The sequence below is a fragment of the Lithobates pipiens genome, unplaced genomic scaffold, assembly GCF_037356315.1.
Source record: "Lithobates pipiens isolate NorthernLeopardFrog02 unplaced genomic scaffold, aLitPip1_a1.2 Scaffold_8, whole genome shotgun sequence".
In the NCBI taxonomy this organism is placed as follows: Eukaryota; Metazoa; Chordata; class Amphibia; order Anura; family Ranidae; genus Lithobates; species Lithobates pipiens.
In genome coordinates, this window is record NW_027507903.1 from 481,299,958 (window position 1) to 481,317,109 (window position 17,152).

The 17,152-nt window shown below is 44.4% G+C and overlaps 1 protein-coding gene across 2 annotated transcripts in view; it reads left to right on the forward strand.

Moving 5' to 3' along the window:
• Positions 1-14,858, forward strand: part of BID (BH3 interacting domain death agonist) — a 36,740-nt gene extending 21,882 nt beyond the window's left edge. For both annotated transcript variants that reach the window (XM_077468851.1, XM_077468852.1), the window contains exons 4-5: positions 970-1,170; positions 13,856-14,858. In XM_077468851.1, the coding sequence (XP_077324977.1) occupies positions 970-1,170; positions 13,856-13,861 (207 nt within the window). In that variant the 3' untranslated portion in view covers positions 13,862-14,858. The remainder of the gene's footprint in view (positions 1-969; positions 1,171-13,855) is intronic.
• The last annotated feature ends 2,294 nt before the right edge of the window (positions 14,859-17,152 follow it).

Consider the following 17,152-nt stretch of genomic DNA (forward strand, 5'->3'; position numbering starts at 1 on the left):
TGGTTTTTCTAGGACAGCCATACCGCCAGCCTTTTCCCTTTAAAACTGCATTCATTATATAAATTAATTTATTTTTTCTTGAGAAGGAATTTTGGTTGTAATAGTGTTTCTCAATATCTAATGTCATGTTTCTAGGTAAAGTGGGGCCGATTTAGATTCAGATTCCATATCTCCTGCAGAGCCATTCATAGCCCATTGTAACCTCCATAAACCACCTTCATTTTACCAATGACTCCCATTGCACCCTCCAAAATCTCCATAAACCATCTATATGTGACCATGGAGTCCCATCACACCCTAGAAAAACTCCATAAACAACGTTCATTTGAACATTGATTTCCATCTCGCCCCTTCAATACCTCCTTTCATTTCAAAGAGTCCAAAATGCTGAAATTTTTAGTGGAAAGTTTGGCAAAGCAAAATTTTGCTTATCTTTTAATTATGTACATTACCACCCAAATCACAGGTCACATATTCCAAAATTTGAATTAGTATAATGTGGATTTTAATGCTTGCCCCAGATTATATATTTAATAATGTTACATGTGCCTTTTCCAAACGGGGGCCCTCCTAGCTCACTTGATTTGTATTGTAACTGTACTGTTTACATTTTATGTCCTATATAAATTCTACATTATAATAGAACTTCCTACAATCTACTGCACTAAAAAATGCTGACCTGTTTCAGGCACCGGAGGCTGTAGGGAGAAAGGGGCAGCTTATAAATTATGGAGCTATATGACAAGAAAGGACACTGCGATGGTGAACAGTGGTGTGACCCTCCTTGGTCTTCCCTTTGTCAGGGGTGTGTGATTCATCAGGCAGTGGAAATAAGATTTTGCTAGTTGCACAGCTCACACCTATGGATTTCCAGTGTGTATTTAGTGGTGTGGTCTGGCATTCTGCTTTAAGGTGTAGCTTGATCCTTTAGGTTGAATTAATGGTTCCTTACTGTTGTGTCACTTCCAGAGGTTTAAGGTGGCGGTGGAATCCTCACTGAGTAAAATACCAGGCGGCATTGAACAGGAGAAGGCTTCGCTGGTGATCGCCATGTTGCTGACCAGCAAGATTGGAAAGAGCATTCCTTCACTGCTGCAGAGTTGCTTTAATACTGCTGTAAGCTTCATTCAGGACAACTACAACGCCTACGTAGAAGGCCTGGCCGAAGAGGTAAGAACCTGCCGCAAATCCTTATTAGTTACTGTATATTATCAAACCATTCACAGTGGAGTCTTTGCCACGAAGCATGCTGTATGTAACAAGTTAGCAACATTTTTTATTTTATTTTTGGATAGTTTCAGGTGTTTTATTTTTTCCTTTTATTTTCATCTGGTGATCCTTTCTGTGTCATGGTGACATTGCTTGCTCGCTGTACTATATCTATTACAAAACTGTTGTCACTCGAGGACATGGCTACAGAGAAACATCTACCCCTTCTCAGCATAGATGTGAGGGGTTCTATAGACACTGAGATAGCTGGAACATGGACGAGGCAGAAAGCACAGGAAGTTATCAGCTAAATACTGTAGATCTAGTGGAATCAATGGGTATTTTTGCTCTGGATGAACTAAAACTTTCAATTTTGTATTTACAGATCAAAAGGACATTAATAACTGAATTTCATTGTTAGAGTTTACATACACTTTAATGAACAGAAGATCCATTGTTTTATTGTTACTTGTGTGGTTCTCCTTTTTTCTCTCTTCTCTTCTCTTTTTTTTTTTTTTTGTTGTTGTTGTTGTTCATAAATAATATAATATTTTTCTAAATGCGAAACCATGTACTTATGGCCCCTTTCACACTGGAGTCCGCCTGCTCAGCAGGAGATCTCGCCGCTGATCCCTGAGCAGGCGGATGACAGGTCCGTGTGAGGTCCGCTGATGCAGAGCAGACACGGACACAGCCCCCTTTCCTGCTATGGGGCTGTCAGATGGAAACAGACCGCCTGTCCGTTTCCACCCAACTTTCATCCAGATGGATGGGGAACAGCTCCCCATCTGTCTGTTTTAATTGGATTGGATATCGGCAGGTGTCAGTGGACACGTCTATTTACATCCGCCACTGCAGTGGGTGGTCTGATTGGGTCCACCTGTCAGGTTTTTTAGATGGATACAATCGGCCCATCAGTGTGAGAAGCCTAAGTGAAAAGAATCCTATGATAGAGTACAACATTGGGGGTACAGTGTTTCTGAGAACTTTACAGAACTGCGCCACAGTGCTTTAATCAGAATTAATTCAAGCACAGCTTGATTTTGTATCAGATTATATAAATCAACTGAAAGTATTTTTGACAGCACTGCTGATAATTAGAAATGTACTTGGTACAATCAGTCCAAACAGTGTCAATCCTATAAACCTATATCAATCAATTCTAATAAACAGCCATCATGGTGCAATATGTCCACATACGTGTATAACCTACATCAGGGTGTCGTCATGTGCATGTGAATTCCTCATATAATAATAGTTTCAGCAACATATAACAAAAATCTAAAAAATTATATCCAAAATGTACATGCAATTGAAATGTGTTCAAAGTGTCCCAAAATACCATTTATACTAAATTAACTCACCAGAGGTAACGCTTTAAACCAGCTAACATCGCATTTTCCTCTGAGAGTAACATTAGGTAAATGCTACCATTTTTTTTATTTGTTTTTTTTTTTTTCAACCCAGTGGGATGAAAAAACTAAAAAAAAAAAAAAACAACCTGAAGTGCTTGAGAGGAGCTCCCTGAACACCCCCCCCCCCCCCCAAGCTATTGTGTTCTGACAGAATACATCAGTCAGGTCAGCACTCGCAGCCATTGGACGAGAGTGCTGATTGGATGCCAATCAGCAGATCTTTTTCGGTCATGCCCCTTCAATAGAAGCTGGACGTTTGGCTGTCTTCTGTGGGATATGCAGCTGTACACATGGGCCGAATGTCGGCCGGTTTCTGTTGAATCTGCCGATACAAGCCTATGTTCGGCCCTTGTGTACAGGGCTATAATTGCTCTTTAAGAAACTCTCAAGGCCACAAATGCATACATTTCATTACATTAAGGAAGAAGAGAAAGCTCATATAGTTTAAAATCATTAAAACACTTTATTTTTAAAACCAATCCAAAGCAGTCACATTTGTATGCATCTCCACTAGCACAAGTATGAAATATGTAGTCATAAAACCATGCTGGCCCAGGCTGCAATCCCTAGCTGCAAGCACAAACCCATGGTGCTGTCGGGGCTGGGCTCAGCCCTTCCTTCTCTGAGCTGGCTGCTCAGCTGTCGGCTAATTGCCAGCTCCTATCTCTCCACAGGTGCTCACCTGTTGATGATATCCTGCTCAGTCCAGCCGCAATGATCTCTGCTTTCACATTCGTCTCTGTGAGGTTGACCATCTCCTGCGTTCCTGTTTAAAGACTTGCTTGGCTGGCATTCCTTCTGGCTCCAGACCCTGATTGCTGTTCCCTGGCTTCCTGACATTCTGGCTTGCACTATGATATACAGTATGTTTCTCTCTCTTTTGGAGAAGAGACACATAAGACTGGATATGATTTCAATATACAAATACCATACTGGTGACCCCATAATAGGGATAAAACTTTTTCGCAGAAGGGAGTTTAACAAGACTCATGGCCACTCATTAAAATTATAAGAAAAGAGGTTTAACCTTAAACTACGTAGAGGGTTCTTTACTGTAAGAGAGGCAAGGATGTCGAATTCCCTTCCACAGGCGGTGGTCTCAGCGGGGGGCATCGATAGTTGCAAGAAACTATTAGATAAGCACCAGAACGACTGCAACATACAGGGATATACAATGTAATACTGACATATAATCACACACATAGGTTGGACCTGATGGACTTGTGTCTTTTTTTTTTTTTTCAACCTCACCTACTATGTAATTATGATTGATATATGTTTATAAGATTGACACATTTATGTGGATATATTGCACTGTGGTTATAATTGATTGTACTAAGTACATTTCTCATTAGAAGCAGTGCGGCCTTTTTATTTTTTTATTTTTTTTGAGGGTGCTCCTTTCAGATCACTGCAAAATGAGCAAATAGCTGAAGGAAGGAGGTCCTGATTCCCATATATAACTCTTAAGTTCTCACTAGAGGGATCCCCAGCAGGAGGAAAGCAGTCCTGATTCCTTTATATAGATCTTGGGTATCACTAAGGCAGGCCATAGATGATGCCTTTTTTTTTTTTTTTTTTCCTGTAATCGCAGGTTTCAGGAAAGAAAATCACACGGTTCCTGCGGAGCCATTGTGTTCTCTCGGTAGAGGAGTGCGGGGAACTGTTTCTGCTGGGAGAACACGGTGATTATTGATAGTGGCTATAGCCGCTGGCAATAATCACATGTAACAATCAGACATGCTGGTTGTACCTAAGTCAACTGATGGATCGACTTGGGCAAAATCAGCCTGCCCATAGATGATTCAAATCTCAACCGGTTCAGCAGGATTCAAACCACCTATGGCGGGCTTAAGGCATCGACTCACCTGCACAGAGCAGGTGAGTATGAAATGTTTGTTTTTTAACAATATAAAAAAAAAATCCTTGACAATCACTTTAACCACTTCAATGCCGAGCACCTTATCCTGCCCAGGCTGATCTTCAGCTTTCAGCGCTGTCACACTGACAATTGCGTGGTCATGCAACACCATACCCAAACTCAATGTTTATCATTTGGTTCACACCAATAGAGCTTTCTTTTAGGGCCGGTTCACACAGCGAGCCGCGGCGAGGCGTCTCCGACTTACCTCGCCGCGACTTGCAGAGGACTTCTGCATAGAAGTCAATGCAAGTCGCCCCCGAAGTCGCCCCGAAGTAGTACAGGAACCTTTTTTCTGAGTCGGAGCGACTCGAGTCGCTCCTCTCAGAACGGTTCCATAGTACTGAATGGGGGCGACTTGCGGGAGCGAGGCGAGGCGAGCCGTGTCGCCTCGCCTCGCGTCGCAGTGTGAACCGGCCCTTAATCACCACTGTTTGTTTGTTTGTTTTTATTTTTTTGCTAAATAAACAAAAAAAGACCAAACTTTTTTTTTTTTTTTTTTTTTTTCTTTGTTTTCTGTTACATGAAGAGTGTGATGAAGCTCAGGAAAATGGAAAATTTATATCAAATACTTACCGTAATTTTCCTTTCCTGATGGACTCCATGGCAGCCTATGTATGGGTTAATCCCGCCTCTCATACCTCATAGGACTCCACTCCCATAAATCTTTACTTCTAGCCAGAGACTGTGTTCCGTAACTTAGCCTACTCCAGCAAACGGGAGGGAACTCCTGCTGCCATGGAGTCCATCAGGAAAGGAAAATTACGGTAAGTATTTGATATAAATTTTCCATTTTCCTGACAGACTCCATGGCAGCCTACGTATGGGAAATAACTAGCCGTACACACCCAGGTGGGCAATTGCTGGATAAAGAAAAAAAGGTTTAATTGGCACCGTCAACAGATAAGACATTCAAACCAAAATTAACCGAAGACAAGGACGCTGGTTCTACACAATAGTGCATCATAAATGTATTGATTGACGACCATGAAGCCGCCTTACAAATCACTTCTGGAGAAACGTGACGGGCAGCTGCCCAGGATGTAGAAACGCTCCTAGTAGAATGAGCTGTCACCGCTTCTGAAGGAGCCAAGCTCCTAGCCTTATAAGCCCCTTGGATGGCCTGAACGATCCAAGCTGCAATAGTTCGGGAAGAAGCACGTAGACCCTTATTCTTTCCATAGAAAAGGATGAACAGATGATCAGATTTCCGGAAAGGAGCTGTGGCTTTCAAATATTGTTTCAAAACGTCCCCAACGTCCAAAGGATGAATACCAGAATCTTCAGAGGCCTGAAAGATTGGAAGCACAATCTCCTGATTTTCATGAAAAACGGATGACACCTTCGGATTTGACCCTAACATAGGGATCAAAACTGCTCGATCAGGGAAGAAAGTGAGAAACGGCTCCTTGCAGCCCAGAGAACTGATCTCCGAAACCCTCTTGGCTGACGTAATGGCTACTAGGAAGGCAGTTTTACAAGAAAGTTCTTTAATAGATACTTGATCCCCATGATGTAAATCTTTCTCTGAAAAGTAATCCAGGACAAAGGGGAGATCCCACTTAGAAAACCTCGGTTTCCTCTAAAGTCTGAGCCTCATTGCTCCCTTGAAGAACTGTTTTGTGAGAGGGTGCTTGGCCCAGGAGACACCTGAAAAGGCAGATATTGCGGAAACCTGGACCCGCAAGGAGCTCACCGATAAGGACAAGTCCAGTCCTGTCTGAAGAAAGCCAATAACATCCCTTATCTTCGGGTCTTTACACGAACCGTTGGTTGTGGACACATAGTCTGCAAATTTTGACCAAATTCTCTGATAGACCTTGTTGGTACCTGGTCTTCTAGCATTCAGTAAAGTAGCGATTGCCATGCCATCAGGTGGAGCTGGGATGGACATGGGTTAAGAGTCGTTCCCTGTGACAAGAGATCCGGTCTGGAGGGCAGAGGAACTGGATCCTGGAAACTGAGCTGCAACAAGAGTGGGAACCACGGCCTGTTGGGCCAATACGGAAGAACCGCTATTACTTCGACCTCTTCCCACCTGAGCTTCGCCAGAAATCGGAGAATGATCGGAGTCGGGGGAAAGGCATAAGCCTTGTGGAATCTCCACTGGTCCGTCAGGGCATCCACCCCGAAGGCCTGAGGGCAACGACACCTCGTGTAATATTTCTCCAGTTTGAAATTGCATGGGGAGGCAAACGGGTACACTTCCGGTAAGATCCCCAGAGACAGAATCCAGTCGAATACCTCGCTGTGGAGAGACCATTCGTTGTTGTCCAGGGAGAATCTTGAAAGAAAATCTGCCTGGACATTTTGAACTCCTGGGAGATAAAAAACGCCGTCAGATCCCTCAGATTGGACTGGGCCCAGGACATAATTGGGCTTACTTCCCTCAGTAAAGAGAGACTTTGAGTACCCCCCTGTCTTTTGACGTAGGATACAGCTGTTGTATTGTCCATTCGAAGGAGAACTGAAGCTCCTGAAGTCAGGTGAAGAAAGACTTGCAGCGCTTGAAAGGCGGCTCGTAGTTCCAGCACGTTCGATACTACGCTCTGGACAGGGAAATCCCAACTGCCTTGGGCTACTTCAGAGACAGAGAGCACCCCAACCTCTGCTGCTGGCATCCGTTGTCACTGTGACCCAGGAAACAGGTGCTATGGAATGACAATGAAGAAGATTTTTCCGCTGTAGCCTCCAAGGGAGGCTCTCCCGCATGGAAGGGGTTATCCGGACGAGATGATCTCGAGCTCTTGGATCCCACTGTTGGAGGAACCCTTTCTGAAAGGGACGCATCTTCCATTGTGCCCACTTCACCATAGGGGCTGTGGCTACCATAGTGCGGATTTATCTTTTGACATTGAGAGACTCTGAGGAGAGAAGATGACATTGCAAGCCGAATCCTGTTTCGGATCACCGGAATTTTCTCCAGGGGTAAGGAGATGGTGCTCATTACCGTATTGAACTGGGCTCCGAGAAAGATTAGAGACTGTGTTGGCTCTAGATGGCTCTTCTCCTTGTTCAGGAGCCAGCCGAACTCTGTCAGGGTAGAAATAACCTGTTCCCGATGAGACAACAGTTGCTCTTTGTCTTGAGAAAGTAGGATCAGATCGTCCAGGTAGTAATGTAACCGGATGCGTCTGATCCGGATTAAAGCCACGACCGCCTGTAAGAGTTTTGAAAATACTCGAGGCGAAGTGGAAAGCCCGAACGGGAGACATGTAAACTGAAGATGCACCTGATCTACTGCAAACCTGAGGCACTTCTGGTAATCTTCTGCAATTGGTACGTGGAAATAGGCATCCTTGAGGTCTACTGAGATAAGCCAGTCGCCTGGTTGAATAGCCTGGCGTATTGTCAGTAGAGACTCCATTTTGAATTTTTCCTTCTTTATGAAGGAGTTTAGATGTGTCAGGTCGATGACCGGTCTCCAGGAGCCATTCTTTTTGAGGACCATGAAAAGAGAGGAGTAAGCTTCTTGAAACCTTTCCTCGGCTGGAACTGGGATGGCGGCTCCTTGAGCCATCAAAGATTCTGTGTATGATACGAGAATCTGTCTTTTTTTTTCTTCTGAATGAGGAAGAACCGTTGGGATAAACTGGTGAATGGGTGGATTGTTGAAGACCCATGAATGTCCTGAGGAGACCGTTTTGATGGTCCAGTAGTCCTGAATCGAGGCTGCCCAGACGTGCTGAAAACTGAGTAAACGAGCCCCGACTTGCTCCGTCTGGACAGACCCCATATCAGAAGGACTTCGAAGCCTCCCGACCACCAGAAGAAGAAGCTTTTGAGGACTTTTGACCTGAAGGCTGGCTTCTTTTCCAGTTTTTCCTAAACTCGTGTCCGGGTCTGTAACGATGTGCGTCCCTAGCACGTTCCAGTTCTTGCCTCTTCTCTGACCCATGAGGCGGCGATCCTGGGGCAGAAATCCCGATTTACCCCCGTTAACGGGTAATACAGTGGTGTGAAAAAGTGTTTTCCCCCTTCCTCATTTCCTGTTCCTTTGCATGTTTGTCACACTTAAGTGTTTCGGAACATCAAACCAATTTAAACAATAGTCAAGGACAACACAAGTAAACACAAAATGCAATTTGTAAATGAAGGTGTTTATTATTAAAGGTGAAAAAAAAATCCAAACCATCATGGCCCTGTGTGAAAAAGTGATTGCCCCCTAAACCTAATAACTGGTTGGGCCACCCTTTAGCAGCAACAACTGCAACCAAGCGTTTGCGATAACGTGCAATGAGGCTTTTACAGCGTCCTGGAGGAATTTTGGCCCACTCATCTTTGCAGAATTGTCCTAATTCAGTTACATTAGAGGGTTTTCGAGCATGAACGGCCTTTTTAAGGTCATACACACCACATCTCAATAGGATTCAGGTCAGGACTTTGGCTAGGCCACTCCAAAGTCTTCATTTTGTTTTTCTTCAGCCATTCGGTGGTGGACTTGCTGGTGTGTTTAGGATCATTGTCCTGCTGGAGAACCCAAGTTCGTTTCAGCTTGAGTACACGAACAGATGGTCGGACATTCTCCTTCAGGATCTCTTGGTAGACAGCAGAATTCATAGTTCCTTTTATCACGGCAAGTCTTCCAGGTCCTGAAGCAGCAAAACAGCCCCAGACCATCACACTACCACCACCATATTTTACTGTTGGTATAATGTTCTTTTTATGAAATGCAGTGTTCCTTCTACGCCAGATATACTTGGACACACACCTTCCAAAGAGTTCCACTTTTGTCTCATCGGTCCACAGAATGTTGTCCCAAAAGTCTTGGGGATCATCAAGATGTGTTGTGGAGAAATTGAGACGAGCTTTGATGTTCTTTTTGCTCAGTAGTGGTTTTCTCCTTGGAACTCTGCCATGCAGGCCATTTTTGCCCAGTCTTTTCCTGATGGTGGAGGCATGAACGCTGACCTTAACTGAGGCAAGTGAGGCCTGCAGTTCCTTGGACGTTGTTGTGGGGTCTTTTGTGACCTCTTGGATGAGTCGTCGCTGCGCTCTTGGGGTAATTTTGGGCGGCCGGCCACTCCTGGGAAGGTTCACCACTGTTCCATGTCTTCGCCATTTGTGGATAATGGCTCTCACTGTGGTTCGCTGGATTCCCAAAGCTTTGGAAATGGCTTTATAACCCTTTCCAGACTGATAGATCTCAATTACTTTCTTTCTCAATTGTTCCTGAATTTCTTTGGGTCTCGGCATGATGTGTAGCTTTTAAGGATCTTCTGGTGGACCTTACTGTGTCAAGCAGCTCCTATTTAAGTGATGCCTTGATTGTGAACAGGTGTGGCAATAATCAGGCCTGGGTGTGGCTAGAGAAATTGAACTCAGGTGTGGACAACCACAGTTATAGTATGTTTTAACAAGGGGGGCAAAAAATCACTTTTTTTCCACACAGGGCCATGATGGTTTGGATTTTTTTTCACCTTTAATAATAAACACCTTCATTTACAAATTGCATTTTGTGTTTACTTGTGTTGTCCTTGACTATTGTTTTAATTGGTTTGATGTTCCGAAACACTTAAGTGTGACAAACATGCAAAGGAACAGGAAATGAGGAAGGGGGCAAACACTTTTTCACACCACTGTAGCTGAGTCAAGTTTGTTCCCAAAGAGGGAAGATCCCTCGAAAGGAATTTTACACCATGCCTGCTTAGAGGCAGGATCCGCAACCCATGGGCGCAACCACAGGGCACGTTTTGCCGTGACGGAAGAGACGAGCTACCAGACGAATTATGTCCAGGGATGCCTCCCCCAGGAACGCCGAGGCCATCTTCAGTTCATGCACTGGTGAGCTCTTGACCAGCTCTTCAGAGATGCTTTCTAAGGTCGTACCTATATCATCAGTCCATGATTCCATGGCCTTAGATAATGCAGCAAGGGCTAGGGCTGGTTTACAAGCCATGCCTGCAGTAATGTAGATGCACTTGAGGTCCGTATCTATCTTCCTTTCCAGACCATCTTTGAAGGAAACTGAATCTTCCAGAGGGAGAGTAACATGCCTCACCAACCTCATCAAAGCGGCATCAATAAGAGGGGCCGACTCAAGATGTTTGACCTCATCGCTCTTGAAAGAATACATTTTTGCTACCTTAGAGATCAAGGAATTTTTCCTCCTCAACCTTGTTCCACTCATCAGAAATAATTTCACCAAGTTCTTCCAAAAAAGGAAAATTTGGACGGTCTTTCTTGAGATGCTTGAAGTATTTCCTCTGCTTAGAGGGAGATTCCACTGGTTCATCCCATTTTAAAGCATCTTTGACTGCTCTAACCAGGAACAGAACCTGAGAAAATTCAAAACCTGCGCCAGGTTCATCCGTCTCCACCTCGCTATCGGAGGATCCACTAATAGAAAGACTGTTATGAGAGGGACCTGGAGCCTCAGGATCAACCACCTCAGTAACTAGGGCTGGGAGCGAAGGAGGATTGAAAGTATGGCTGGAATCTGACTTGTTCATGGATTCTTGGATAACCTTCCTGACCAGAGCCTCCACATACTGGTCCTCAGATCCTCTTTCCTTCATAGCCCAAGAGTAACATAACTCGCATAGAGATTTACCCTCTGGGACCTGAGTTTTACATCCCCAGCAAGGCCTTTCCACAGAACGGCTGGAATGGCGGTAAGAATGGTGTCCAGAACCAGACTTTGAGCCTTCCCTCCTATGTCTGGAGGACGATCCGGCATGTCTAGTGCTTGAAGATGAATGATGGCGTTGTGAACTGGATTTGTCACTATCACCGTGTGTCAAGACTTGAGATTCAGACCTAGAGGGGCTGAAAAAAAGAGGATAAATGGTTAATTTGCTCCAGAAACCCAAATACAAACAGGCAGAGGGAAAAAAAATTCCATCCTACCTGTGGCATAAGGGTTGGCCACTAGGGGGCGGTGACATCCATCGCAGCAGAGATTTAAATGGATAAAACAAACACAATTCAAATAAGCATGTAAAAGGTAGGAACCTAGAGAGAGCAATGATATGCACACTACCACACAATAATACTCCCCCCCCCCCCCCCCCCACCTTGAGCAGAAAAGCCATGAGCACAAGAAGTAGCTGCCTTGCTTGGAAACCTTCCAAAGCATAGCTGTCTCTGACAGCTATTTAAATCTGCCGCCATGATGATGTCATTATGTTAGCAGCGCACCTGCGCTGTAACTACCGCCACTCCTACGGCGTCCGCACGCATGCACGACCGCCGCCATTTTGTCCCAACTGCGCACGCGCTAACCAAGCCTCGATCTCAGTCAAAGCCACGCAGCTGCGCAGAGAGAGCGAATAGCGGCGGACTGGAACGCAAAGCGTTCCAGCCGCCATGGCTACACCGGAGCAGGTAAAGACAAACAAACACACAAAAACAGGCTGCCATGAAAATGTTTATACATCACCACACTGAAGCCAGCACAATCCATCCTGGGACTGGGAGGGTCGATACACTCTCTGCACGATCGGCACATTAATAAAGGGGCCTCCCGCTAATAGCTAGGACGAATGGCCATGATGCAATCTGTCAACCAATGGATGACTTTAAGATCTTCACAGCATCGCTCTTCAGTGCCTGTGTCCTCCCTGCTAATATCTGGGAAATATGGACTCCGAGAATAACTGCCATCATCATCAACGTGCAAACCACCAGGATAGGATTAAAGCTTCCGACAGGTAAGAAAACACCTTGGTCCTAGGAGGAGGACAAAAAGGGAACACAGTCTCTGGCTAGAAGCAAAGATTTATGGGAGTGGGGTCCTATGAGGTATGAGAGGCGGGATTAACCCATACGTAGGCTGCCATGGAGTCTGTCAGGAAATTAGAATTTTCAGTATGAAGCCAAGATCCAGAAAAGACCACACACTAGCAGGAGGAAAGTTCAAAACTAACCTCCAAAGTATTATTTAACCTCTTGAGATCCGCGCTATAGCCGAATGACGGCTACAGCGCGGACCTCATTTGCCGGGACTACGTCTATTGACGTCGTCCCTTGCACGAGCGACCTGCGCACCCCCTGAGGGGCGCGCGCGCGGCGCACTCTGTGATCGGCGAGTCAATGAGACTCGCCTGATCACCGATCCGAGCAAGGGGTCGATCCCGACCCCTTACCACGTGATCAGCTGTCAGCCAATGACAGCTGATCATGTGCCAAAACAGAGCCGGTAATCGGCTATTTTTCGTCCTCGCGCTGACAGCACGAGGAGAGAAAAAAAAAGCCGATCGACATCAGTCCCGATCACGGCCAGTGTATCAGGACCCACCTGCCCCCTGCCAGTAACCCCCAGAGCCTTAATAAAGTGCCACCCAGCAGTGCCCCCATCAGTGCCCATAATGCCACCCAGCAGTGCCATACATCAGTGCCCGCAGTGTCATAATCAGTGCCCGCAGTGCCATACATCAGTACCCACAGTGCCATACATCAGTACCCACAATCTGCCTCAACAACATTGCTGCACCTCAGTGCCACATATCCGTGCCCATCAGTGTCATCTACCAGTGCCCATCAGTGCCGCCCATCAGAGCCACCTATCAGAGCCACCTATCAGAGCCACCTATCAGAGCCACCTATCAGAGCCACCTATCAGTGTCCATCAGTCCCATCTATCAGTGGTACCTATCAGTGCCCCTTAGTGCCACCCTTTCGTGCCACCTATCAGTGCCCATCAGTGCCGCCTTATCTGTTCCCATCAGTACTGCCTTATCTGTGCCTATCGGTGCCACCTTATCTGTGCCTATTAGTGCCCACCAGTGCCGCCTCATCAGCGCATTTCAATGAAGGAGAAAAATAAACTGTTTGCAAAATTTTATAACAAACTATTAAACATGATTTTTTATTTTATTTTGCATCTTTTTTTGTTTGTTTAGCAAAAAATAAACTCCCAGCTGTAATTAAATACCACCAAAAGAAAGCTCTATTTGTGGGAAAAAAATGATAAAAATTTCATTTGGGTGCAGTGTTGTATGACCGCGCAATTGTCATTCAAAGTGCATCAGCGCTGAAAGCTGAAAATTGGTCTGGGACTGAGGGGGGTTTAAGTGCCCAGTAAGCAAGTGGTTAACAGAAAGTAGTGGATGCTTTGAATGCCCTTCAGCAGAGGCAGAGAGTCAGTTAACAGTAAGTGAACTTAAAAATGCTTAGGAGAAACCTAGATCTGTGCATAGGTTTGAAAAAACTAAAAACGGTAATATATAAAAGAGGAGACCCAATGGTCTTTTTCTACCATCACTTTTTTTTTTCTCTATGTACAAGGCTAGCATATCTCGGTGTGTCTGTACACAGCAGTAATGACTGTTTTTGCCCCAGAAGCCAAACGGTATTTTTGCTTCCACAGAGGTGAAGAATGTAGCCAAGTTGGAGGACTTGAAGATGCGTTGATGACACGTGCCAACAAATCTGGAGTTCGTTGGAGAGGATCCAAGTTCTATGAAGAAGATTTTATCTTTCAATACTTGACTCAGTGTTTGTTTGTTTGTAGCTAGCTGTGTAGATTATAGAATATGCTTAGGAAAATAAGAATGTGCGTTGTTTTGCACGCATCACATCATGCACTGAAACTCATTGTGAAAAGCACAGGATGGATCAGCCAGGTTGTGGAACACCAGCAACACTCAGGTGCATTTTTGTATCAATATCTTATTTAGGGTCCACATTATACATTACATTTTGTAGAGCTTTTAATAAAAGATGTGTGTAAATCTATACAAGATTCCCCAACTGTCATGGCAAGAATTTGAAGACTGCCAATTGCTGACCTCCCTCTGAAAATACTAATCCCCAAAGTCCATAATTTAATAGTCAGAGGATTCAAATTTTCAAAGGGAGGTCAGCAACATTTTTCCTTGTGACTGGTTTCCTTTAAAGAAGGTGTTTCACTAGGGCAGTGATGGCGAACCTTGGCACCCCAGGTGTTTTGGAACTACATTTCCCATGATGCTCATCCACACTGCAGAATGCATGAGCATCATGGGAAATGTAGTTCCAAAACATCTGGGGTGCCAAGGTTCGCCATCACTGCACTAGGGGAAGGGATTTTCCAACACGCACATGACTTGCTGTGCAGAAAATACTTTGGTCACCTGGGAGTCCCCTAAATACTAAGATGATAAATGAAGCTCCCAAGGGAACATCACAAGTTCGTTAGCTCATCTTCTGTTGTGTATGGGGATTGTCTGTAGCTTTAGTTCACATCAGTGAATAGTGGCGCTTTTAAATAGCTAGTAGTGTTTTTTTGCTTAGATAAAATTCACATTTCATGTATTCAAAGTGGTTTTGTATTAAAAAAAAAATTGTTTTTCATCATTCAACTGTTAATTAAAAATGGGGAAAAAAAATGACCTTGAGTTTTTTTAAATGTTTAGCACTTTATATATTTGAGGGATGTACTCCCCTTCTGGGCAACCACGTACTTGAAATCACAGATTTAAATAATCCTCTGCCTTATCTATGATGTTTGTGTGTCTTCAGTAACATTTTCCCACTGGCTGAATAATAGTGTAGTAGTAGTAGTAGTGGTGGTGGTGGTAATATTAAACCCTCTGTTTTGTTTTTTGTTTTTTTCATAAATGTAGAGTCATGTGAAAAGATAGGCAAGCATTAGCTCTCTATTCAAACTATACCTATGGATAAAGGTGATATACTTCAATGAGAACACAAGAAAAAATTGTTTTTTCAGTCTATTCAACAAAATTATCTATAAATGTAATGGTGTAAAGGTGTGTTACTTTTTTTTATTTTTTTTTTAAAGTCCACCCATGGCATCAGAAGCTGGTATTGTCCCCTGTAGCAGAAATTACTACTTGTAGACATTTTGTATAACTACCCACCAGTCTCTGACATCAACACAGTGAATACTTTGACCACTTCTCTATGTAAAATTATTTCAATTGCAAGATGTTTGTGTGTTTGCTTGCATGAACTGCCCATTTCAAAATTTCCCTACAAAATTTCAATAGGTATCAAATCGGGGCTTTGACTATAGTCCTCCATTTCTTATATTTGAGCCATTCTTTGGTGGATTTGCTCGTTTTTTTTACATCATAATAATCGGAAGCATTTTTGTTTAATTTTAACTTTTAGACACAATGCTATGATGCAGAATGTATAGTTGATTTGATGACTACAAGCCTCTGAAGCGGCAAAGCAATGCAAAACCACAAACATTACCACCACCATATTTCACAGTTGGTATGAGGTTGTTCTCCTGAAATACTTTTTTGGTTTTCAGAAAACATGTTTAATGTTGTTGTGCCCAAACAACATTATCTTTGATCAATCTTGAGCATTTTGTTCCAGAAGGCATGGTCTTTGTATGGCAACCTGTAATCTTGTTATAATGTTCTTTCGGACAGCAACCATTTTTATCTTGCAGGTTGATTTGGTGCATCCACCTTCTTATTGTAAATGCATACACTTCAGCCCACCTGTTGCAGTTAAAGCGGGAGTCCACCGGGACTCCGCGTTTTTTTTTTTTTTTTTTTTTAAAAGCCAGCAGCTACAAATACTGCAGCTGCTGACTTTTAAAATAGTGACACTTACCTGTCCAGCGCGCCCGCGATGTCGGCACCCGAAGCCGATCGCTAGGTCGTCTGTCGGGTCCTGCCGCCGCCATCTTGGGTATGGGAATCAGGAAATGGAGCCTTTCGGCTTCATTTCCCGGTTCCCTACTGCGCATGCGCGAGCCGCGCGGCGCAATCCGGACGGTCCCCGCTGCCTCTGGGAACTGTGTGTTTCCCAGCAGGCAGCGGGGCACTTGCGCAAAGGGGCGGGCAGTTGCGGAAAGGGGCGTAATCTATGCCCCTTTCCGCAGACAGCTATCCCGGAAGTGGGTGCAGTTACCTGGATTATCCAGGTAACTGCACCCCCCTCCCCCCTGAAAGGTGCCAATTGTGGCGCCGGGGGGGGGGGGGGGATTCCGATGAGCGGAGGTCCATTTTAGGGTGGACCTCCGCTTTAACTGAACACCTTGCAATTCCAATTTGTTTTTTATTGGAAACTTCTCTTCTCATCAGATGGTCAGCTCTTGAGTCCTGGATTAGCAGGTTTTTGGAATCTATGCCCCTTTATTTCATTTTTCTTTGCTGTATCATTTTGAGTTTTAATGTTTTGAAAATCTTTTTACATAGTTGGTATGATTGAATAAAGACACCAGTTCAACCTACGTGGGTGTGTGGGAGTATATGTCAATAATAAATCCCATATCCCTGATGTTGCGATCAATCTGCCTGAAATTTTACAGTGTGGATGTGTGAATGACAAATCGTGGGACTTGCATTTGAGATGCCATTCAGTTGAATGACCCCTCAAATTGCGGTGCAGGTCTGCTGCGGTTGTTGCGCAGTATTTCATGGCAATCTGCATCGCGGGAAGCATTTTACGCCTGAACATTCTTCCTGCAATGTGGATTACCACGCAAATGATTGCGCGTCAATCGCAGCAGGCCCGTACTGCAATTTGAGGTGTCATTCACACATCGGCGCTGTCTGATCCTGGGCAGATTCACAGCAAATCTGCCTACGATTCAAAGCGCTGTAGTGTGAATGCCGCCTTAGAGAGCCCTATTGATATTGGCATGATGATGCCACACATGTTGGGTAGGAAAGCACACCAGACCTTAGATGTCTGAGGTTTA